The sequence below is a fragment of the Pelobates fuscus genome, chromosome 10, assembly GCF_036172605.1.
Source record: "Pelobates fuscus isolate aPelFus1 chromosome 10, aPelFus1.pri, whole genome shotgun sequence".
Taxonomy (NCBI): Eukaryota; Metazoa; Chordata; class Amphibia; order Anura; family Pelobatidae; genus Pelobates; species Pelobates fuscus.
The window spans coordinates 114,840,603-114,856,955 of NC_086326.1; the positions used below are offsets into that span (position 1 = coordinate 114,840,603).

The 16,353-nt window shown below is 43.3% G+C and overlaps 1 protein-coding gene across 1 annotated transcript in view; it reads right to left on the reverse strand.

Annotated features, from left to right (window-relative positions):
- Positions 1 to 1,513: 1,513 nt before the first annotated feature.
- Positions 1,514 to 16,353, reverse strand: part of LOC134574787 (glycine N-acyltransferase-like protein 3) — a 147,515-nt gene continuing 132,675 nt past the window's right edge. The window contains exon 7 of the mRNA XM_063433864.1: positions 1,514 to 1,923. Coding sequence (XP_063289934.1) covers positions 1,514 to 1,923 — 410 coding nt within the window. The remainder of the gene's footprint in view (positions 1,924 to 16,353) is intronic.

Here is a 16,353-nt window from a genome sequence, read left to right on the forward strand (position 1 = left end):
GTGGGGTAAAGTTACACAAAAGGTAACAGAAGTATTAGGGATATCATTATAAGATGATTTGTTGTTGTTGTTTCCTTAATATATCTTTTAGACCGGAGTCTAAACTGCCCCGGGTGCCACTAGGTAGGGGTAGTAACAACCAAGGCCAGGGATGTGTGAACTGGTTGACTGCACAGGGCTCCATGTCAACTGGGGCGCTGGGCAGCAGACAGTTCACAATGCAGCCACTTGAAAACCAGCCTCACGGAAGGAAAGTGGGGTAGGAGCCAAACTGGCGTGAGGGCTGCACCAGATCGGCAGCAGGGGCTGAGCTTAACACAGCTCCCACCCGCTGCTGTTACTGCTGTACATCGAGGGGAAGCAAGGACTTCAGGGAATCAACTCCTCCTCCAGCCCATACTGTCTGTAAGTAACAGAGTGTGTGTGACTGAGTGACTGTCTGCTTGTAACTGTGTATGTGTGTGTGTGTGTGTGTCAGGTCCCCTGCTCCCGTGCCACTCGCGGCAACCTTGCTTACCTCATCACAACGAGCATTGTCACCTGGTCCCTGTCTCCAGACTGGCAGTGTGTCTGATGCTGCACACTCCAGAGCAGCTTCCTTATGTGTGCTGCACCCGGTCATGTGACCCGGCACACAGTGATGACCTCAGCGACCATAAGGGAGGGAAGAAACGCCTCCCACGTGTTGTGGTTAACACTAATTGGAGATTAACTAATCAGACACACCCTGTTTGTATACAAGCTAACCTCTCCTTTGCCTCAGTGCCCTTTTGTGGTCTTTGGTTTACCATTGAGCGTTGCACTTGTTATTTGGATTTCCTGGTTACTGATATTTGGCTTTGTCTCTCATTATTCGGTCTCTGTTTCTCTTGACCTCGGCTCGTGTTTTGACTATCCTTTATGCATAACCCGACGATTCTGAGGATTGGTATTGCAATTCTCCCTACTCAGTCCTGTATGCGTGTTAGGGTTCTCTAGTGAACGTTACAGTGTGACTGTGTGTCTGAAACGATGTGTGACTGCCTGTCACTGTGTGTGTGACTGTCTGCACGTGTGTGGGGGTGCAGGGCTTTTAGAAGGGGGCAGTACAGGGGTTTGTAGAAAAGGGGCAGAACAGGGGTTTTGTAGGAGTGGCGGGACGGGGCAGGACAGGGATTTTGTAGAAAGCGGCAGTCAGGGGTTTTACAACATTTACAAATTTGTGCAATACATTATGAAAAAAAAAAATTGAGGGTGTTTTTTTACATTTTGGGGGTCCACACACAGGATCCGCCCGGGTACCAAATGCTCTAGGAATGCCCCTGATGGTTAGTTGAAATTTTGAGCACAGGGTTATAAAATGACAATGTTTATTGATATTGATCTACACATGGCTACAGAATATGATCAGGAAATTGTAATCTGTAGATATTTTGTAGTGCTCAGGAATATACATTTGTAAGGATTATGGAAGGTTTCAGTTTATACTGCCACATCTTATAATACTTAAACATTTGGATGATTCAGTAACATACTAATCTTTTGTCCCCTTTAAATCACATCGTGCCCATAGCAGCCTGCTGGTGGTCTCTTGCATCCCCAGAGATTTAAACATCAGCTGTGATGGAATATTTTCCTCTTCTACATGGCAGTGAACCAGCATTCCTTGCCCTCGCATTGCTTCTGCCAATTTAGAAGAAACCAAGGATCCGAGCCCTTTGCGTCTATGTTGAGGTACAGTGTAAAGCACTCGCATGGCACCATAATGATCGCACAGTACCCATGACACTGGAATTCCTTCAGAATCATAAACACAAGAGGAGGGCATGGACTTCAGACAAAGGCTTACATAGTTCAGACTTGCAGGGCTGCCACCAAATGACCAGGAACCATCTACAATTGGTGCATGAATTGGAGAAATGCAAGTCTCTCTGTACATTTGATCTCTGAAACATCAAATTGAACTTATTAGTATGCTTCTTCTTAGAGTTAAAGGGCTTGCAACTTTAGAGACTATTACAATGAAATTGGCAATTTTGCAGTCACTGCTACTGAATACCTTGAGTCCAGGAAGTGGACACAAGTGGAATAAATAATATGCTTGCATATTAGTAGTCACAAGAGTAGAATATGAGTAATAAAAGAGAAAAATAACTGTACCTTTTATCGCCTCTCCCTCCTCATTGCCATTACAAAACATCTACCTCCTCTCCTTACCCTCTAGTAAAAAGCAACTCTCTCCCTTCCCCAGTATAATGCACTTTTATTTTTTTTGCTCTCCCATCTACAGTAAAAAGTTACTCTCTCTTACTCATCCCAAGTATTCATCCCCCTCCTTTCTTCCATTCCCGGTATAGGGACTACATCCCCTCACCAGCCTCCAATTCCATCTCAAGTACCAAGCTCAGTCTATTTTCCTTGTCCCCTCCTTCTATCTCATCTTAAACACAGAGTAGGACCCCTTTCCTATATTTACATGCAGTTTACTATACAACCATTTGCACATTCTTTGCCTGCCCAAAACTCTCCTTGTCCTCCTCCCCAGCTATTCGGAATGCAGCTACATTTAAAGTATAACACAGTGACCTTAATAAGCACACATATTGATTCAGCACATACTGATACCAGCAGGACTTTTTAACAACACAACACTTTTTGCATTGTATTGAGTACATTGCTTGCAGCCTCCTTAAAATTATTAAAGATACAAGATTTACATGTCAGGCATAATTTATTATAGATGATGATAGGTAACTATAATGTGAAGTCTAAAATTAAAGGTGAGCTGCTACATACATCTAAAAGTGAATGTAAAGAAAAAAATCTGAAAGTAATCCAAACTAGTATGTGCGCTCCTGGTAGTATTATAAGATAGAGAGACAGTGACGCACAAAGTCTCTAAAAATACATATGTTTAATAATAATAATAAATAATAAGACAAAAATTCAAAACAAATATAAATTCCAGAATTCTCTCACAAAGTAAACTGGGTTTCATATATAAAATGTCTGCCAATGCCTGAAGAAGTGGTTTTATCAGAGTCCACACAGATGTTCAAACAGCTACTAGATGCATATTTGCAAAAACAGAATATTCAAGGATATAATCTTTCAATGTAGGTTAATAACTGCTAGATCCAAGGATAAATCTGACTGCCATTCTGGGGTCAAGAAGGAATTTTTTTCCTAGCTTGTTGCTAAATTGTGCTTCAAACTGTTTTTTTTTTTTTTTTTGCCTTCTTTTGGATCAACAGCAAAAAACAAATGTGAGGAAGGCTGAACTTGATGGACACAAGTCTCTTTTCAGCTATGTAACTATGTAACCAATAATGTAGTATTGACAACTGAAAATTGATCCTGAGAGGATGATGTAAACCCAAACTATGAACTGAGCCCCCCACCTCAGAAAATGCAACAGTATCTCAGGGAGAAGCAGCTTGTTGCAATCTGAAGTGTGGATCCGCTGTGTCAGTTTGTGTCAAAATGCAAATGGATACATGTGAATATAAATAAAAACTTCTATCAGCAATAGGGCAAAACACCTTTACTATCCCCAGTAAAAAAAAAAAATAATGTACCTTAACCTCAGTGTGGGCCCCAACCTGAGTTAAAAGGTCCCTTGCCGTGTCAGGCAATAGAATGGGTAAAGAATTGAAGGAAACTTCAGATAGAATGCTGAGCGTTCAGCTCAGCCGTGGAAGATGATCCAACCACTAGCAGGCGCAGCTAATGGAAGTCACAGGAACAAGGTGAGGTGCTGGCTAATTCTAATTCACTATACACTGTTAGTGGTTGGATCATCTTCCACGGCTGAGCTGAACGCTCATCATCTACAGCTAGCATTCTATCTGAAGTTTCCTCCCATTGTTAACCCGTTCTATTGCCTGCCACAGCAAGGAACTTTTATCTCAGCTGGGGGCCAACACTGAGGTTAAGGTACCTTATTTACATTTTTTTTACTGGGGATCATATCGTTTTTTTGTCCTATTGCCTATTGAAGTTTTTATTTATATTCACACTGGCACAGCGGATCCACACTTCAGATTGCAACAAGTGGCTTGTCCCTGAGATACTGTTGCATTTTCTGAGGTGGGGGGGGTGGGGGGGACTGTTCATAGTTTTGGTTTACATCATCCTATCAGGATCGTTTTTCAGTTGTCAATACTACATTATTGGTGTATCTTGGGTACATTTTATATCTGAAACCCAGTTTACTTTGTGACAGAATTCTGGAACTTATATTTGTTTTTAATTTTTGTCCTATTATTAAACATATGTATTTTTAGAGACTTTTTGCGTCACTGTCTACATACATACATACATACATACATAAATGTATATGTGTGTGTGTATATATATATATATATATATATATATATATATACACACACACACACTTATAATTGAATTATAACAGGCTCCGATAATTAGCAAAAAAAACAAGGTGACAACACTGCTGTAAAGCCGAGGGGAGGAGGGAGGATAGTGACATAGCTGAAAATAGACATAGTCCTTTATTCATCCTTTATTACTTTAGTTTTTGCTATTGATCCAAAGGAAGGCAAAAACCTCAGCCTGAAGAACTTTTTGCAACAAACTAGGAAAAAATGTAATCTTCACTATAGAATATTTGAGGTATTTACTTATCCGAATCTGTTCCTTGCAGACACCATCTTTAACCTGTGCATCCTCTTCAGTTCCTGGCACTTCAACCAATAGGAGTCAACGTCAGTGCTGTACTCTCACACATGCCCACGAGTACAACACAGAGCTCTATGGAGGATTCCATGAGACCCACCATAGGGAGAGCATTTTTTTTTTACCTAAAGTTGCCATTGGTGATGTTTGAGGGAAATAACAAGTTCGACAAAAGATAACTCCTCCTTTTTTCAAACCTGACAAGTATAGGAAAACATACTGAGACAAAAGTCCCCAACTTGTCTTAGTAGATCTCCTGACAGGGTGAAAATTTCAATGAAATTCTGGAACAGTTAATGGGAGTTCTTTTTACAGAATGTATCTATATGAAATACTCATTGGCGGTGTAGGGGGTGACAGAGCTGCTTTAATGTAATGAGTTTATTTTTTCCAGTTTTAGGCTTTGCATGGTTAAATTTGGGACTAAGGAAAGAGTTTGTAGTGGAGTGCCAGTAGCTTGACTACCGCTGGTGCAACTGCACCGGGGCCCAAAGCTGTAGGAGGGCCCAACACAGGGCAAGTGTTCCACCACTGATTCATGCTGCCTCTTGCCTGATGGGGCCCTGAGATGGGGCTGTGCAGTCCACAGAGGTAGGTGTTCGGTCGGGGCCCTACCTCCTCCTCTCTCAGATAATTGAATTACCCAGGTGAGAAACAGGAACAGAGGAGGCGGCTGATGGGAAGTGTGCACTCTGTATGGGTCAGTCTGTGTGTGCATATGAGTCACACCCCCCACATACAGTACACCTACACCTGCCCATACACATGCAGTACATGCCTAGCACACTTCATCCCACACAAACTCTTCACCTACATACACACTTTATCACCGCATACATTCACACACATACATACTTCACCCTTTTACACACAGACTTTCTTTTATTAATATATATATTTGTGTACAGCACATTACGAGGACGTTAGACAATGGAAAAGAAGCAGTATTAGTACTAGCAAGTCAGTTGAGGTGTGCCGAAACTGACGTGAGGTTAGGCCTGTAAAAGAGGGCCCACCTAGGAGAAATAATAAATTGAGGGTGCGGTGGGAGGGGCACTTCCGGGATCGTCGCTGACAGGTAGTAGGATTGTATTGCGTTTATTTAGGGCAAGTTGAACCTCCCACAATTCCAGGCCAAGCCTTCTATTTGTGTACGGCACATTACAAAGATGTTAAACAATGGAAAAGAAGCAGTATTAGTACTAGCAAGTCAGTTGAGGTGTGCCGAAACTGACGTGAGGTTAGGCCTGTAAAAGAGGGCAAAAATGATTAAAAGCGATTTCTGATAATACATACAAGTTTATTTAAATACAAACATTATTTAGACATATTATGGAAAGCCATTCTTATTTCATTTTCAGGGTTAGGAATGTACCTATTGTATGCAGATGACTTCCATCTTCCCATGTTTTTAATGATGTGTGTCGGTACGTGGTTACCTGAGGCAGCTGAAGCGGCACCAATGCGAAAGGAATGACCCGTGAATGCGTGTGGGTTATGGACAAGCCTGAGTAATCGAGTACGAATGTAATACATGAACTGCTTGGTTGTTAGGGGTTTCCCTTGAATGGCCAACAGCGGACTAGCTGGGTTGGAAGTGATTTGGGACCTCACTAGACTATCTAAAAGTGGTACAGGACACCATTTGGTAAAGGTAGGATAGTATTTAATTTCCACCGGAGGACCTGTTTGACTAGTTTTAGTACGGGAAATGGATAAGACATAGTGGTCTTGTTCTTTGTGTAGGTGTTTCTTTTGGAGGCAAAGCTCAGAATCGGTTGCTTTTTCCACTGAGAACTCTTTAGGTCTCAAAAAGCCGTAGAAAGCCAAGTAAGTTGCTGATTTTATAATTAAGTTTGTGGTGTGTTCAAAAGGGGTTGTGTCGAGAATATCGGAGATACTTTTAAATAGTTTACTGTCTATGGGAAGTCTTTTGATGGGACTGTGTGCTGATAATCTGTGAACACCTCTTAATATGCTTTTAACTGGGTAAGACGTTAGAAATGGAGTTTTGTTGGGATGGTTGGTTAACATGTAGTGTTGTATGCCTGTTAAGTAGAGTTTGATAGTGTTGTATGCTAATTTAAGAGAAATATGGCAAAAAGATGTGAACGCAACAAAAGTTTCAACAGAAAAAACATTTATTATGTGATAATCACGAACAAAATCTTTAAACAATTTGTAAGCTCTAGAGAAGGCTTTCATTGTGTTAGTTGACAGGCCTGCCTAAGCGAGAAATGTACTATGCTGTAAGAGAGAACTTATATCATAATTAGTTCTGGGAATCTTGGTGCCGCCCTGGGTTGCGGGTTTGCTGTTGGGTGATACTTTAAAAATTCCTGTAAATTTAAACGTGAAAGAGCATCATCATGTTATACAGAATTGTAGGTTAGCCGCCAGCCAGGTCAGTCTCCTTATTAATTTCTTAATTGTTAGTGACTGAGAGCGGCCTTTGTTCACTATATCACAGGTAGCTATGTTATCTGAAAAACACCTGACTGACTGACCACTCCATTCTTTACCCCAGACGTGTGCGGCCGCTACAATAGGATACATTTCAAAAAGAGCGGAGGTGTTATTGAAATTTTCGAGAGAGGTGGTCTCAACTGGCCAAGAGTCATATAGCCACTCATCACCGAAAATGGCTGCATACCCTAACGCACCTGAAGCATCGGTCCAAATTACAGGGGAATCGTCAGATATGGGTGGAACAAACAGCGACCTGCCATTCCAAGAATATAGGAATAGCTGCCACATTTGCAGATCAGCTCTAGCCGAATCGTTAAGGGAAGTCCTGGAGTCGTCGTCGGGTAGGCCGTGTAACAGAGAGAGGATTCTGGATATGAAGGATCTACCCTGAGGAATAATTCTCATGGCAAAGTTTAGTGAACCGAGTAGTGATTGTAGTTGTTTCCTAGTGCAAGTGCCTTGTGACATGCAAGTGTTTATGTAAGAAAGTATCCAGTCTATTTTCTCTTGAGGCAGGCTGGCTTGCATAGAAACTGAATCGAGTGTAATACCCAGGAATGTGATTGACGTGTTGGGACCTTCAGTTTTGTCTTGTGCAACGGGGACTCCTAAGTCTTTGAAAAGAGTGAGCATGTGCTGTAGGCTGTGGGGTGTGTGTTGGTGAGGTTTGATGGTTAGGAAGTCGTCTAGGTAGTGAATGACTACTGGACATCTGCATGTGTTGAGTAGGAGCCAGGTTAAAGTTTCGGCAAATATATCAAACAACTTGGGGCTACTTTTGTATCCGAAGGTCAGTCTCGTGGCGAAATAGTAGCTTCCTTCCCATTTAACTCCGTGCAGATGCCAGAGTGACTGGTGGATGGGAAGAAGTTTAAAGGCGTTTGTGATGTCTGATTTACTTAACCAAGCCGCCCTGCCGGCATGAATTATTGCTTGGATGGCATCGTCAATCCTGGCGTACTGCAGGGAAAAGTCCTCTGAAGGAATCAGAGCATTAAGGCTAGGAGTTGGGGACGAGTGTGGAGCGGAGAAGTCGATAATCAGTCGCTTTTTGTTGTTATATTTGCTCGTGGCGATACCTAGTGGGTTTGTCCTCCAGGAAGTGAAAGGAGGAGTAGAGAATGGGCCTATCATGAAACCATTTGATATTTCTTTGTGTAACAGTTCGCGTCAACTGCCTGGGTCTGTGAGTGCCGACTGCAAGTTGGGGCATTCTAAAACCCCTGTGGGGAGTGACACGAAGCCTGTGTGGAACCCATTAGTAAACCCTGCCGTGAGAAAATCAACCAAATGAACAGAAGGATGCTTAGACAGGTAGCGTTGCAACTTAGGAACGTTTATTGGCGTGGCAGATTTGTTAGGGTACAGTCTGTTGGGACACATTGTTTTGGCATGTGCTCTAAAACATATCGAGCATACGTGTAACAGCCTACACACACTATAACTGGAACCACCTGCATTAAAATTGTTGCAGACTTGAGCTTTACCTAGAAAAACAATAGGCCTACCCAATTTGTCTCTCACTTCCCTCTGTGAAGTGTTAGACTGATAACCAGAACTTGCGTTACTGGTAGAAGGGGTCGCTACGTTTTCTGGACAGAAGTTGACTGAATGAGCAGCCGATGAGCATATAGCGCAGGACGGGGTTTTAAGACCTGCAAAATGCATCAGGAACAACTCTGTCTAGCTGTGCCCAATCAGTAATCGTATTGTATTGGGAGAGAGAAGCAGCGGATCTTGAAGAAAATGACTTGTGATAGTCGTAAAATGCGTAGCCGCCGTACTTGTATGCTAACTCAATCACTTTATGAAGATACAAGTCAAGCTCCTCTCTCCGTAGTGGGAAAGCTGTACAGATGACATCTCTGTATAAGCCAAATGCGAGGACAAACTCGGGGATATTGAGTTTCCTATTAAGTCTAGGGTCTCTAGATTTCATCACTACTGACAGGTCCTCGAAGGTATAGGCCCTGTTTTCTACCACGTCTTGTGAAGCAATCAGAAGTGATGCTAGGTTTATGTCCTTCCCCTCTATAATGACTCGTCTAAGAGACTGAGGAATGAGATGAATAGGGTTAATGATATTGGTGGCTCTACTAGTTGGTAGAGGGTTATCTTTACCTAAGTTAGGTGTGGGCTCAGTAGCTGGCACAGAAACTTCTGGAACGGTTGTGATACTGTTTGCCTCCAGATTATCCAACCTATTGTTAATTGTTGCTACTGAGGAAACAAGTGAGGTCATCATATTGTGTAATTCTGCCAGGCTATTTTGCACATTGAAACCCGTACTAGGGCCTGGCCTCTCGTTGTCATCAGTAACGTTTAAAGGGACACTCCAGGCACCCAGACCACTTCAGCTCATTGGAGTGGTCTGGGTGCCAACTCCCACTACCCTTAACCCTGCAAGTGTAATTATTGCAGTTTTTTTTAAAACTGCAATATTTACCTTGCAGGGTTAAGTCCTCCCCTAGTGGCTGTCTATTAGACAGCCACTAGAGGACACTTCCTGCTTCATAGCACAGGTTTTCTGTGCTAGAGCGTCGCTGGACGTCCTCACGCTGTGTGAGGACCTCCAGCGTCGCTCTATTCCCCATAGGGAAGCATTGAAATTCATTTTCAATGCTTTCCTATGGGGTGCGCTAATGCGCATGCGCGGCATTGCCGCGCATGCGCATTAGGTCTCCTCGGCCGGCGGGCGAGATCAGTCTCGCCCACCGGCCGACGTAACCAGAAGGAGGAGCGGCGGGGGAGGAGGAAGCAGCGACGTGGGACCTGTCGCTGCCCCTGGTAAGTGACTGAAGGGGTTTTCACCCCTTCAGCAACTGGGGATTGGGGGGTGGGAGGGAGAGGGACCCTCCAGTGCCAGGAAAACGGATTGTTTTCCTGGCACTGGAGTTTCCCTTTAATAGTCTAAACAGTTCAGCTTTCCTGGCTGTAGCCGGGAAAGGAATGTTCCTTCTTTTAAGTTCAGAGGTGATCTTGGGGATAGTCCAGGACCGATAGCTGGAAGCTGGGCTTGGTGGATCGGTACGTCTCTGTGAGCCTGATCTGAGTGGCCACCGACAAATCATCTCCTTGTGTAGACTGGTTAGACATGCTGGGAAGTGAGGTAGATGGATAAGTTTTAGTATGGTACTGTATCGAAACGGTAGTGACCCAGCTTACTATGCTAATGCCTACTGGCGAAATTGTATTAACTAGCTTATGTTTTGGTGACAGGTGAGGCCCTGACTACTTGCCAAGTGGCTATGAGAGGCTCTACCTATGATTTGGCTCGTGGGGCCTTTGTGCCACTGAGGTGGGTGGCGGGGAGTTGGCCTCTCGGTGACAGTTAATAGAGTAATAACGAATGGCCGTGACGGGTGAGGCCCTAACTATGACTTGATGCAAGGCTATAACTATGAAATGGGATGATTGGCCTGAACCTCTGAATGAAGCGGTGGCGAAGAGGCCTATGGGATTTGCTAATTTGGCGAGGAATTAAAGGGTAACCTAGTTTGTGTTTGAACCGTATACATACCTGATAAATGACTTGGATGACGTATCCTGAAGTAGTCAACAAAATTCTTACTTGAACCTAGAACATTTTACAGATTTAAATTACGACCTAAGCCTGGGAGCAGCTGTAGAAACGTACTATTTATTCCCAACAAAAGTTGTATACTAACCGTATGTTTATAGAAGGGAGGAAGCCAGCACTTTAACCAAGTATTAGATGTTTTTAGTGAAAGGTTCCGCTTGTACGCGGTGTCGTATATTTTGATTTATTAAAATGGAGGGGAAAAACATATAAACAACGTCATTTAATAAACTAATATAAAGTAGTAATAAATATGAACAGCGCGAGACTGTAAACTAACTGACCGTAGTTACCATGGGCACTTTGAGTACCCCCATTAAAAGGTACTGAGTAAAACCCGCAGATATATACACATATACAGGGAGTGCAGAATTATTAGGCAAGTTGTATTTTTGAGGATTAATTTTATTATTGAACAACAACCATGTTCTCAATGAACCCAAAAAACTCATTAATATCAAAGCTGAATATTTTTGGAAGTAGTTTTTAGTTTGTTTTTAGTTATAGCTATTTTAGGGGGATATATGTGTGTGCAGGTGACTATTACTGCGCATAATTATTAGGCAACTTAACAAAAAACAAATATATACCCATTTCAATTATTTATTTTTACCAGTGAAACCAATATAACATCTCAACATTCACAAATATACATTTCTGACATTCAAAAACATAACAAAAACAAATCAGTGACCAATATAGCCACCTTTCTTTGCAAGGAAACTCAAAAGCCTGCCATCCATGGATTCTGTCAGTGTTTTGATCTGTTCACCATCAACATTGCGTGCAGCAGCAACCACAGCCTCCCAGACACTGTTCAGAGAGGTGTACTGTTTTCCCTCCTTGTAAATCTCAAATTTGATGATGGACCACAGGTTCTCAATGGGGTTCAGATCAGGTGAACAAGGAGGCCATGTCATTAGATTTTCTTCTTTTATACCCTTTCTTGCCAGCCACGGTGTGGAGTACTTGGACGCGTGTGATGGAGCATTGTCCTGCATGAAAATCATGTTTTTCTTGAAGGATGCAGACTTCTTCCTGTAACACTGCTTGAAGAAGGTGTCTTCCAGAAACTGGGAGTTGAGCTTGACTCCATCCTCAACCCGAAAATACCCCACAAGCTCATCTTTGATGATACCAGCCCAAACCAGTACTCCACCTCCACCTTGCTGGCGTCTGAGTCGGACTGGAGCTCTCTGCCCTTTACCAATCCATCCATCAAGACTCACTCTCATTTCATCAGTCCATAAAACCTTAGAAAAATCAGTCTTGAGATATTTCTTGGCCCAGTCTTGACGTTTCAGCTTGTGTGTCTTGTTCAGTGGTGGTCGTCTTTCAGCCTTTCTTACCTTGGCCATGTCTCTGAGTATTGCACACCTTGTGCTTTTGGGCACTCCAGTGATGTTGCAGCTCTGAAATATGGCCAAACTGGTGGCAAGTGGCATCTTGGCAGCTGCACGCTTGACTTTTCTCAGTTCATGGGCAGTTATTTTGCGCCTTGGGTTCTCCACACGCTTCTTGCGACCCTGTTGACTATTTTGAATGAAACGCTTGATTGTTCGATGATCACGCTTCAGAAGCTTTGCAATTTTAAGAGTGCTGCATCCCTCTGCAAGATATCTCACTATTTTTAACTTTTCTGAGCCTGTCAAGTCCTTCTTTTGACCCATTTTGCCAAAGGAAAGGAGGTTGCCTAATAATTATGCACACCTGATATAGGGTGTTGATGTCATTAGACCACACCCCTTCTCATTACAGAGATGCACATCACCTAATATGCTTAATTGGTAGTAGGCTTTCGAGCCTATACAGCTTGGAGTAAGACAACATGCATAAAGAGGATGATGTGGTCAAAATACTCATTTGCCTAATAATTCTGCACGCAGTGTATATTAAACCTTTGAACCAATGAGCGTTTACACCCCATGAAAATGATAGTTTGCAGTAACGAAGTTTTAAAATGGTTGACGGAAATTATTAGTCTTATAATTAGTATTAAACCTAAGTATTAATTAACCGAGTATCATGTTAGATATGACTTAACTGATTACCGGCAGAGCGGGGAAACAAAGTCAGGATAATCCAGAGTTGAACATAAAATTTAACCTATAATTAAATGGTTTAACTTACAGGATTTAACAATAATTTAAATATAATACAGTTTATAACCCTACTGGCAAATTTAAAAGAGTTCTTAACAACATATAATATGGAAATTGCATTGACAGTTATACAAGCCTTCAAAAGAAAAAACTAATGCATATACAAGATAGCCACAAGGTGGCGATATACAGCCAAACTTACAGACTGAAATACACGCTGACTACAGAAAACCAGCCTGCAAGCGGGGGAAAGCAGAGCTATGGATCACCTAGCTGAAATCAGCCTAGTACCACTGACTAGGACTGCACTTAAGAGTAACGGTAAGTATAATGGACATGATTAAAGCATGCCGAGCTTACCATTAAAAGCTAAAACCGGAATGTGACTTATCACCCAAAGTTCCTAACCGGCCGTAATACGTAACTAGGAATGGGGTGTACAGGTTGTTACTATGCGTGCTGACAGTCGAGTCAGTATGAACGGAGCTGCCTGACTCCCCGCAACGAGTAAGTGCGTCCGTAACGTTTATTTAGAAAAGGTAAGATGTAAGCCTTGTACAGACCGGCGGGAAACCGCAGCAGCTGACAAAAGCAAATAATTTTTTAGCCGACAGTGTGTAAATGTATGCCGCGCATGTAGGTAATATGCTCGGCAAGACAGATGCTGAGAACAGCTGAAACTCACAGACGTACGAATGAATGAAATTATGTTTAGCTGCTGACGAAAAACTGCGAGCAGAGAAATTTTCAAGAGGACTGCCGGGCGGGAAACAGTATCGGGCTGTGAACCGGAAGAACCTAAGCACTTCCGGGATAGTCGGTGACAGGTAGTAGGATTGTATTGCGTTTATATAGGGCAAGTTGTACCTCCCACAATTCCAGGCCAAGCCTTCTATATATATATATATATATATATATATATTATACACACACTGCTCAAAAAAAATAAAGGGAACACTTAAACAACACAATGTAACTCCAAGTCAATTTAACTTCTGTGAAATCAAACTGTCCACTTAGGAAGCAACACTGAGTGACAATCAATTTCACATGCTGTTGTGCAAATGGGATAGACAACAGGTGGAAATTATAGGCAATTAGCAAGACACCCCCAATAATGGAGTGGTTCTGCAGGTGGTGACCACAGACCACTTCTCAGTTCCTATGCTTCCTGGCTGATGTGTTGGTCACTTTTGAATGCTGGCGGTGCTTTCACTCTAGTGGTAGCAGGAGACGGAATCTACAACCCACACAAGTGGTTCAGGTAGTGCAGCTCATCCAGGATGGCACATCAATGCGAGCTGTGGCAAGAGCATGGAGGTGCTACCAGGAGACAGGCCAATACATCAGGAGACGTGGAGGAGGCCGTAGGAGGGCAACAACCCAGCAGCAGGACCGCTACCTCCGTCTTTGTGTAAGGAGGAACAGGAGAAGAACTGCCAGAGCCCTGCAAAATTACCTCCAGCAGGCCACAAATGTGCATGTGTCTGCTCAAACCGTCAGAAACAGACTCCATGAGGGTGGTATGAGGGCCAGACATCCACATGTGGGGGTTCTCCTTACAGCCCAACACCGTGCAGGACATTTGGCATTTGCCAGAGAACACCAAGATTGGCAAATTCGCCACTGGCGCCCTGTGCTCTTCACAGATGAAAGCAGGATCACACTGAGCACATGTGACAGACGTGACAGTCTGGAGACATTCTGCTGCCGCAACATCCTCCAGCATGACCGGTTTGGCAGTGGGTCAGTAATGGTGTGGCATTTCTTTGGGGGGCTGCACAGCCCTCCATGTGCTTGCCAGAGGTAGCCTGACTGCCATTAGGTACCGAGATGAGATCCTCAGACCCCTTGTGAGACCATATGCTGGTGCGGTTGGCTCATGTGGCTGGAGTGTGTCAGCAGTTCCTGCAAGATGAAGGCATTGATGCTATGGACTGGCCCGCCTGTTCCCCAGACCTGAATCCAATTGAGCACATCTGGGACATCATGTCTCGCTCCATCCACCAATGTCACGTTGCACCACAGACTGTCCAGGAGTTGGCAGATGCTTTAGTCCAGGTCTGGGAGGAGATCCCTCAGGAGACCATCCGCCACCTCATCAGGAGCATGCACAGGCATTGTAGGGAGGATCATATAGGCACGTGGAGGCCACATACACTACCAAGCCTCATTTAACTTGTTTTAAGGACATCAAAGTTGGATCAGCCTTTAGTGTGTTTTTCCACTTTAATTTTGAGTTCAAATCCAGACCTCCATGGGTTGAAAAAATTGATTTCCATTTTTTTATTTTTGTGTGATTTTGTTGTCAGCACATTCAACTATGTAAAGAACAAAGTATTTCAGAAGAATATTTAATTCATTCAGATCTAGGATGTGTTATTTTTGTGTTCCCTTTATTTTTTTTTGAGGTGTGTGTGTATGTGTATGTGTGTGTGTGTGTATGTATAAGGGCAATATGCTCTGTATGGGTCATGAGGAGGTCGTTCATTCTCCATTGGGGTCGTGTACTGGGCAGGTCAGGGATCTTTAGGTCCACTGAGAGAGGTGCATGGTCAGACCAAGAGATTCGACCATAAGAGGCGCTCTGTAGGAGATCTAGTCTACTGTGCTAGAGGAACAGCATGTCAATTCTGGAGTAGCTCCCTGTGGGAAGCGAGTAAAAGGAGTAATCTTTTTTGGTGGGATGCAGTGACCTCCAGCTATCGAATAGCCTGGCGTCATGTAAAATATTGCGGAACCTGGTACGGGCAGCTGTGTTGTAGTCGCTGTGAGTGGAGGATGTATTTAATTCACTATCAAGTGCTATGTTCATGTCACCGCCCATGATCAGTATGCCCTCTTGGAATTCGGAAATTGAGTTTAGAATGTTGTGTAGAGCTTGACACTGTATTTTATTAGGTAGGTACAAGTTTGCTAGTGTGATTACGGTGTTCCCAATTTTCCTCTTCACTAGAATATATCTACCTGCCTCATCTGTTTTCTGTGCAATGAACTGGAAGGGTACGTGTCGGCCTATCAGTATCGCAACCCCCCTGGACTTGGCTCCTACATAGTGGCTAAAGTATCCCAGAGGGTATTTGCGGTTGCGGAGAGGTGGAGCCGCGTCTTTCCTAAAGTGTGTTTCTTGGATGAACACTATATCCGCTCTATTTCTATGGAAGTCATCCAAGGCTAGAGTCCTTTTTCTGGTGTATTTAGGCCTCTCGCATTCTGCGAGTGTATGCGGATTGTGGACATGTCGTATGTGTCAGTGTAGGCCGCTTCCTTTCCCCTGATTGTAAATTATACAGGTTGCCGTGAGGCAAGCTGCGGGTCACTTGGTCGTAGATAACTCTAGGCCACGGTTTATGTCAAGTACTAGAGTCTTGTCACCTGTGTAGATGTACGTTGTCACCTAGAGTGTCAGTTGATCTGATGTACACTGGTACGTTACGTAAGAGATATGGATAAAGAAGTAGAAGAAACAAAAGAAATACAAATAAGATATCGAGAATATACAATAGCAGTCAAACGGTTGAATGC